The sequence below is a fragment of the Echinops telfairi genome, unplaced genomic scaffold, assembly GCF_000313985.2.
Source record: "Echinops telfairi isolate 266 unplaced genomic scaffold, ASM31398v2 ScPeMD7_2;HRSCAF=8, whole genome shotgun sequence".
Lineage (NCBI taxonomy): Eukaryota > Metazoa > Chordata > Mammalia > Afrosoricida > Tenrecidae > Echinops > Echinops telfairi.
In genome coordinates this window covers 23,019,024-23,028,226 of record NW_022103898.1, presented here as the reverse complement: position 1 = coordinate 23,028,226, position 9,203 = coordinate 23,019,024, and the positions used below count along the sequence as shown (strand labels likewise).

Sequence of the window (9,203 nt, the reverse complement as noted above, 5' to 3'; positions counted from 1 at the left end):
GAGAGAAAGATGGGGCTTTCTACTCCGGTACAGAGTTATAGTCTCGGAAACCCGCAGGGCCAGTGCCACCTGCCTCATAGGGTCACTGTGAAAAGGACTGCATTCAATGGCACGGAGTTTGGTTATTAAAAAAAAAAGATGAAGCTGAGGGAGGCCTGGAGGGAGGGAGGAAGAGTAGGAAAACATGTGGGAGGAGATCAGCCAGGGCAAAGGCCAGGGGGCAGGAATATGTGGAGAGGAAGAGGGAGGTCAGCAAAGGGGCACAGGCAGAATGAGAGAGGGAAAGGTAGGGCAGGGGCTGGGGGAGGTGAGAGCCCTTCAGACCTCCTAGGCAGCTACCAGGACTCAGGCTCTTTCACTTGGAGCCGCTGGGAGTTTTCCGGAGAGCAGCAGCCCTTAGTTTATGTTTAACTGAAATGATCGGGTCACTCTGGCTACTGTCCCAAAGCTGGAATCCACACTCTGTGCGCCCCGAGGACCTGCTGCACTGGTTGGGGGTTTTCTGGAACCTTTTCGTTAGTATGTCTGTTTCTTTCTACTAATACATGAACACCTACAACGATGGCAAACTGTAGAACGTGGATTTGATTTCTGAAAAAGTGACATAAACATACCCAAGGCTTAAAAACCAAACCCCAAACCCAATGCAACAAGGTGATTCCAACTCATAGCTACCCTGAGAAGGGTTTTCTGAGGCTGCTCTGTGGCGCAGTGGGTTCAGTGTTGGGGTTGCTAACTACAAGGTCAGCAGTTTGAAACCACCAGCAGGGCTGTGGGCGAAAGACAAGGCGTTCTGCTCTTGTAAAGATTTCATCTCCGAAACCCACAGGGGCAGTTCCACTCTGCCCTACAGTCGCTTTCAGTCGAAATCAACTTGCCAGCAGTGGGCTTTTGGTAGTTTTTATGAGGGAAGTTAACAGACTCCCACAAACGAGGATCAGAAAACATTCAAGACACAGTCTTTTGTCTGAAGCAGCATTTCCTCAGCCAGCAGCGCAGGCACATCTCTTTCGGGTCCTTGATCTCTCAGTCACATAGTCCCTTGGCCTCAGCCTTGTTCTGTGGGCCAGGAAACCCAATGTCCTGCCTCACGGTCTCAGCACTGCTCCTCTGCCCTGCCTCATGGTCTCAGTACTGCTCCTCTGCCCTGCCTCATGCTGTCAGCATGGCACTTCAGACAGGGATCACACACATGCTCCGCCAGTGACTCTTCTCTCTTCAGTCACAGGATTTCCTCTCCCTGCCTCTGAGCGGGATCTCTTAGACCCAGTGGAGTGGCAAAACTGCCCGATCCCAGAATTAGGATCTGCTACACCTTATCTGCATGCTCCCACCCAGTTACTGGGTCGGAGTTATAGACAAAGGATGGGAAGAGTCAGACCAAGCAATTTCACAATACTTTTGTCCTTACTTTCACACATGTAAGGCCAACTCAGTGTGGGCCAAGAGCCTCAGAAACATCCCTGGGGCTTGTCAGTAGACTGTGACTACCCTCTCCTTGTGCCCTCAGCTTCGGCCCTAAGCACTGTGCACTACAGCACCGAGCTTGGACCACTGGGCAAGTAAGTACCTTCATTCTACAAGGACCCGAGTATAGTCATAATTACGAATAACTCACACCTGCCCCAATAACAGATTAAGTCACAATTCCAGTTCTATGAAACTGCTCTAGTCATTTTAAGAGGCATGAAAAACCTCGTTTCCACGCGTAGAGCTGTTTCATGGATATGCCAATTTTATACTCTTGAGACGTGACTGCTGGCAAAAGAGTCTCGTGCATCTCTACATGTTTCGATGTACTCGTGAACAGAAAAAGGATGCTGCCTTTCATTTCTCACCATTACTTAAATGCAAAGATCATCCATCGGATAAAATTCTGAGTAAACTGCTCATTTGCCTTTTTTCTTACAACCCTGATCCATCTGTTCAGTAAAAATAAAGTCATTAAAAAAAATTAGGCCAGATTTTAGGAAAGCATAAAAATGTTCACAAGAGAGAAATGTCTCAGTAAGCCCAACTAATCCATCACCCCTTCAATCAACAAGGAAACAGACAAGGGGTCCCTCACCGCCAGGTCACTGTATATATGGTCACCGAAATACAGGACTCTGGATCCTCTCCATCCGGTAAGCTTCAAAAATTCATACAAATTGCCCTAGGAGTAAAGAAAAATACATACAATATTATATCATGACAGCTTAAAATACCTCTATAATCCACATTCCAAAATACTCGTTTTATTATAGGCAAGGTTTCTAGAGTTTAAACAGCAAAATACAAACACCAAAAATCTTCCAGACTCTTTTTCTATGTCCAATATGCTTGTCAGAAGATTTGTATTATATATACATACCATTCTCTGTAGCTACCATTCTCCCCTCACTCACCACACTGGACCCATGTGTCCGGTCAGGAAGAATTACCCCTGGAGAGAGTGGAGCCTTGGAAACCCCCGGGGCAGCTCCAGTCTGTCCTACAGGGTCCTTGTGAGTTGGAACAGACTCAAGGGCAGTGCTTTTGTGTTTGGGGTTTTGTTTGCTTGTTTTTGGTTTTGGTTTGGTTTTATGTAGCATTCATCTGTCCTTTGATTCCAGTAAGAAGCCCTGATGACGTAGAGGGTTACACATCGGCTGGCTGCTCTCAAACCCACCAGCCACTCCGAGGGCGAAGGATGAGGCTTTCTGATCCCGTCAGGAATGAAACCCAAGGGCCAGTTCTACTCTGCCTTTTGGGTTGCTGAGTCAGCAGTGGCCCGATGGCAGTAAGCTGTCTTTTTTGATAGCTTTTAGCTTCACTCCCACCTGTACCGTGATTCATTTCACAAATCCCCTGATGCTGGGCATTTAACATTGTGATCGATTCTGTTAAACACTTCCTGGTAAACCTTCTCAGAATCACGTTTTCTCTACATCTTAATAATGTTCTCAGATTAATCCAACTAAATGACATTGCTGGATCCGAGCTAATCTTTTAAATTCTGTTAAGTATCCTGCCAAATTCACAATTGCGTATTGAAGAAATAAAGAACTTCACAACGCAATCACGATTGGCAATTCAAACATTTAAAAACCTTATATAATACCAAAATAGATTAAAACTGGGCACACAACATTTTTTCAGAAAATAAATACTATTTCGGCAAAAAAAAAAAATGTGTGGTTAAATGCTCCTTAAATAGAATTTTTTAAGATTTTCTATTGGCACTTTAAGTTTTACATACCCTGAAAGTAATGATTTAAGGTACATTTTCAAAAACTGTTTATTTCTTTAGATTTTTAATCACTTTAATTAACTCGGAATTAATTTAGATACTAGCGTTTGGGAAAATACATTGATGGAAGGCTAAGTTTTAGCACAGTGTGATCAAGAGTCGATTCAAGCAAAGCACTCGGTCTGTCCCCAGCACACGGGAAGCCCCACGAGTGCTAACTCTGGTCCTTATTGCTGCCGGCCACGCAAAGCGATGCTGAGGGAGGAGCTGGTCAGGGCATACCTGCTTGTAAATCTGGCCTTTCTGCAGCTTGTGGATCTTATCCCAGAGCAGCACGCCTTTCTCGTTCACCTTTCGGAAAGGTCTAACAACAGAAAGGGAAACAGGATGACATATGGTGACAGGTGGTCTGCTATGTGGTACATATTCCTCACTGACCAACTGGCTGCCTTGTTATCTGACCGTTCACATTTACACCAATGAAAAACATGACCCGACTATTTGGTGCATGAACAAGGCAGTGGGCATGCAGGCAACAGCTATCGCATGCCCCCTCCCTCAAAAAGGGTCTCTAGGAGGCCGCCTTGGAAAGGTGGGCTATGCTGTCTCACGCCCTCCACAACCTCCACTCCCTCCTGCCAGCTGCTGCAGGGGCAGGTCTCCAGGCAGACCCACAGGAAGCACCAAGCCAGCAGGCACCTGTTGTAGGTTCCCAGCTCCTAGGCGGCCTGATGCTCTGCAGCTCCAACTTGCTGAGTGTAGGAAGGGAGGGGGGAGGGAGGAAGGACAGAGAGGAGAGAGGCAGTGCAGAGGAGAGGCAGCTTGGGAGAAATGGGTATAATTTCATAACATCCCAAAGCAAGCTGGGGTGGGCCAGAAGCCACTGCCCAGGAGGGACCAGGTGCATAGCCAGGCTTCCAACACCCTTACAGGCAGCCCGAGCCTCAGTGATTCCCAGGGGTGGGAGCAGAGCCTGGAGGAGACCCCAGAGGGAATCTCAGACCCAGCACAGAAGGTGGCTGGACTCTGGGTCCGCAAGTAGACCACTGTGAGTTACTTTTTAACCCCACTGCTGTATTTCTCAACACCCTTGGCCTTTTGAGTAGGACAACTCGTTGTGAACAGGCCTATCCCACATATTAAAAAGGTCATTTATTACCTCCCTGACTCCCTCCCACTATAGGCTAGGAGTGTGCCCACCCAGTCATTGTCATAAGCCCAAAGTGCCTGGTTCCCCTAGAACTGTAGTTCTCCACCTTCCTCATGCTGCGACCCTTTAATACAGTTCTTCATGTATTAAATTATTTCCCTTGCTACTTCATCACTGCCATTTTGCTACTGTTATGAATCAGACAACCCCTGTGAAAGGGTCGTTCGACCCCCAAAGGGGTTGCAACCCATAGGTTGAGAACTGCTGCCTGAGAGCCTCATGCAGAAAAGCAGCCCTGAGGTCTTGGCTGAGGCTTCCCCAACTCGATGAGGAACTGGTGTCCCAGGGATGCTCTGCAAAGTCCAACCACAATTTGAAAGGCATGGGGCAGAGCTGTTAGGGGAGATGTTGCTGCTGGTCTACATTTCACAAGACATCTACATCAAAAGACCTAACTTACCCTGGCGTTTTGGTTGCTATCAACCGTTTCTTTAAAAGTGGGACTCGCATATTGGTCGTACAGCAAGCTGAACTGAGAGTCACTTCCAGCAAGGTCAGTTGGCTGCTCAGTATCAGCCTCATCCTTCTTAAATGACCTGCTAGAAAATCCTCAAAGCGACAATCTCTGGTGCTCTTGGTTTTGCAACTAGCTTTCAGCAAGACACGCTACACACAGAACCACTGCAGCAAAAGAGTAAAGCTGAGCCCCTTACAGACAGATACTCACCTCCGCTTATCATTAAAGAAGTTTGGCTTCTCAGCCTGCACGATGACCACGTCAAAGAGGTCCCTCCAGTCTTTGCCGACAATGTACCTCATCCCTTTGTCCCTGGAACAACAGGTCAGCCAGGTGAGTCTAGTGTTAAGAGCTCTTTCTGCAACTTGTTCTCTTGGCTTTGCAACCGTTTGGGGATAAACAGGATACGGTGAGCCAGAGCGAGCGAGGAAAGAGCAGCACTCACACAAAGCTGCTGGGGCTGTTGGTGATGAGGAACATCTTCTTGCCGTGGTCCGCCAGCTTGGCCAGCACCGCGCGCGTCTGCTCGGCGTAGCAGATGTACTTTTCTAAGACCAAGAGGGGAAAATTCACACCCAGAGTCAACCTGAAACCCGTCGGTGTGTGAAGATTAAGTGGGGTCAGTGGCATGGTAGGGGAACAAAAGTCTTAAGGAAGTGTGGTTCGGGGTGCCCCAAGCATCAATAGGAGAATATCAGTACCCTGAGCACCAGAACCCAGAATATCAGTACCCAGAGCATCAGTAAAGAGAACAACACTAAGGGTCAGTACCCAGAGCATCAGGAGAGTATGAGTACCCAAAGGATGAGTACCCAGAGCCTCAGTGAGGAAAGCATCAGAGCATCCTCTACCTAAACAGAAAAGAGTAACACTGCCCGCTCTCCTCCTTCAGAGCTGGGGTCCTGTCACGTTCTAGAACTAGGCGTGGGGAGAAGCCTGAGACGCAAAGACGCAAGCGCACGCAGCACCTGCTCCATCCCCAGAAGGCAGAGCAAACTGCGGAGGGGAAGGCTGGCGCGCTGCAGTGACGATGCCCGGTGCCTACCGATGTCTGCTTCGATGGCTCTGTACATGATCCCTTTGATGTGAACGTCACGAATGGAGTCCTGGCAAAAGACACGTTCTGTCAGTGGGGACACAACCGAGAGAGCAGCCTGCCGAGCAAGGCAAACAAGCAGCATTCACCCACGGCACTCCTCCCTTTAAACCGCCTGCAGGCCAAGCACGACAGCAGAGTCTCGATTCTGGCGGCCCCTCCGGGAGAGCTTACATTTCCATAGCGATGGCTCTTTCCAATGCAATTCGTGGAGAGACCATTTGGGTAAACAGTTCTGAATAAAGTCCCCTGAGTTGAGCAGTAATTTACAAGCCATATTGTTAACATGCGGGGGAAAGATGAGGTCGCCTACTCCCACAGAGGCTGGGAGTCTCAGAAACCGAGGCGCAGGTCTGCTTTGGGGTGTCAATATGTAGCTTTTAAAAATACAGATCTACCTGAAAGCATAATCGTCTACAAAGTTGATTTTTAAGGTTGAAAAAAGCTTCAAGAGTGTATAGCGGCACGTGTAAATGTGAATGTGTGTACAAATTAAAACTTCAACATCTATGTACACCTCTCTCTCCAAGTGGATTCTTGCATGGCTTCTGCAGGGGCTTGCAGGGCCCACGTGGAACCTTGGTGTGCCTCGGAATAAAGGGGTGGAGCAAACAGATTGGACTCAACTACTAAGCCAACGGTTGGCGGCTGGAGCCCACCTAACAGTGCCACGGAAGAAAGGGCTGGAGATCACCTGCTTCCCTACAGAGCACTCCTGGGAAGTCCGAGAGAGCAGTTCTACTCTGCGACAGGTCTCGGGAACAGACAGACAGCCCTGGACTTTGGTCTGGGCAATGACAGTCCTGCGGGCAGGCAGGCTCTGGGGTAGCAGGGAACGGCCTAGGTACCTTTAGCAGGTGCACTAGCCCTGCTCTTTTTGATCAAAATGGATTTAAAATCCAGGAAAGCGGTGAACACCATCTTTTTTTTTTTTAGGAAAACCCTGACTGCTTATCAAGCCTCATAATGTGACATCATCTTTTCTTTGGATTTCATGATTCAACCACAAGCCAAAGAGATCCCGGCCGAGAGACCACTGAAAAGACTGAATCGGTAAAGGTGAGTAGGGATTCTGTGGCTTTGAGCTAACAGGGAAGAATGCAGCCTCTTAGCCGCTGAAACTGGTACAACCTTGACATCTTTGTAGAGATGGACAGGCTCGTAGTCGATGTTGTTTTTCAGAAAGTACTCGTTCACGCAGGACAGGAGGGTCATCTCTGGCAGGGAGAAGATGTCCATGAACTGCTTCATGGTGTTTCCATGAGAACTCTGCCGACAAAGGGAAGCACACCTTAGACACAGAAGGTGCCTGGGCGAAGATGCAGCCATGCATTAGGGAGAAGCAGGAAGTGCCCATTCACGCCAGGGGATTGTGGTGGCAGGTATTCAAAACCCTCCTCCCAGGTGAAATTTCTAATGATAAACAAGCCCAGTAGTCGGGTAGGTAGGTTTGGACAAAGAAGCTGAGAAAGGGGACAATTCTCTGTAACAACTGAGTCCCCTCTCCCATATCATGGCTACTGGGTGCTGCCAGGCCATCCCGACTCTCAGCGATGCTCACTCCCCATCGGGTTTTTCCTAAGGTGGAATGTTTACAGGGGCCGATCTCCAGTCTTTTCTGCCTTGGAGTGGCTGCTAGGTTTGAACCGATGACCTTGCAGTTCGTAGCCAAGACTTTGACCGCTGCACCACGGGTCTCTCAAAACATAATCTCGCGTTTCCCTGGTAATTCTAAATGAGCAGTAAGGGAGTCTAATAGGCCAAACTCCTAGTTTAAGGCCATAAGGGCAGAAGGAAAAAAGGCAGGCTCCCTTAAATACTTAGCATCTCTATCGTTACCTTTCCATAAAAGTCACTCATCTGTTCCAAGGGCACGTGGGACCCCTCATACATGTCAATGACTTCTTCATCAGGGACAACACTGAGACCTCTGGGGAAATCACAGAAGCTGGAGTTAGAGCTCAGTGGCGGTCACAGTGAAGGGGGAATGTGTCCCCAGGAACTGCTTCAGATACCACCTTGTTGTTGCGGGTGCCATCGCGCTGGCCCCAACGCATGGTGACGCGCAACCCGACCGAACACCGCCTGGGCCCGAGCCATCCTCACAATGGCAACGTGGCAGCCACTGTGTCCAGCCACCCTGTTGGAGATCGTTCTCTCTTGCACGGACCAGACACGATTCTTAACCAAACATGATGTCCTTTCTAGGGACTGGTCCCTCCACGAACATGTCCAACGTGCGTGAGATGAAGCCTCACTGCCTCCCTTCGAATGCCCATTCTGCCCGTGCTTCTTCCGAGGCACGTCTGTGGGTCCTTCTGGCAAACCCGCAGTACTCTTCGCCAGCACCAATTCTTCACCAGTCTTCCTTCTTCGTCGCCCAACTTTCACGTGCTTGGGAGGTGACTGAAATGCCATGGTTCATGGCTCGGGTCAAGGGCACAGGAGTCCTCGAAGCATCATCTTTGCCTCGTAACACTTGAAAGAGGTCTTTTGCAGCAGATTTTCAAAGAGTAGTAATCCGTCATTTGACGCCTTGACTGCTGCTTCCAAGGGCACTGACGGTGAATTCAAGTAAAATTAAATCCTTAACAATTGGCTTCTCATGATGTTGCTTATAGGATGGGCAGCATTTACTATAGATGCGAGATCTTCATGCAGTAGTCATTAAATTCTCTACCATCCTCAGGAGGGGCACAATTGGTCTCCCCACTTCCAGCTGAAACGGAGGCACAGAAAGACTGTCCATCTTGCCCAAGGTCACACAAGCAGAAAGTGGTGGTACAAGAATGGAGGGCAGGCTTTCTGGGTCTGAGGGCTCAAACGCTGAAACTCACAACATCACCCGGCCTCCCTCAACAAGGTACAGACTCTCTGACTTACTTTTGGTGGTTATTTTTGTGAGGTCTAGTTGTGGAGGGTTTTTTCAATAACAGAAATGGCCATTTTTGCCTTGGTCACCCTCACTCTTGTGCCTTCCCGAAACTCATCCCTGTGCAGAAAGGCGAGGGCACAGGGCTCACGTGGCTCCCACTCATTCTTGGGCCGACATGGAAACAGCACGGAGTCCCAGTGAACAAAGCCCATTTATGGAAGCAGGAGGCCTGGAACCCCTGCCTGGGCCAAGGCCCCCAGCTGGTTATTGAGCATGCGCCAGCTGGCTTCCTCTTCAGTAAAAAGTCACAGTGCCATCTGCCCTCTGCCTACATTGGGGAGATGCAGAATTTTC

The 9,203-nt window shown here is 49.0% G+C and overlaps 1 protein-coding gene across 1 annotated transcript in view; it reads right to left on the bottom strand.

Annotated features, from left to right (window-relative positions):
* The window catches only part of NT5DC3 (5'-nucleotidase domain containing 3), a 37,518-nt gene that overhangs the window by 11,076 nt on the left and 17,239 nt on the right, over positions 1-9,203 (bottom strand). Inside the window, exons 5-11 of the mRNA XM_004700346.4 lie at positions 7,814-7,904; positions 7,106-7,243; positions 5,924-5,984; positions 5,324-5,426; positions 5,089-5,190; positions 3,494-3,575; positions 2,069-2,155 (exon numbers count right to left, since the gene is read on the bottom strand). Coding sequence (XP_004700403.2) covers positions 2,069-2,155; positions 3,494-3,575; positions 5,089-5,190; positions 5,324-5,426; positions 5,924-5,984; positions 7,106-7,243; positions 7,814-7,904 — 664 coding nt within the window. The remainder of the gene's footprint in view (positions 1-2,068; positions 2,156-3,493; positions 3,576-5,088; positions 5,191-5,323; positions 5,427-5,923; positions 5,985-7,105; positions 7,244-7,813; positions 7,905-9,203) is intronic.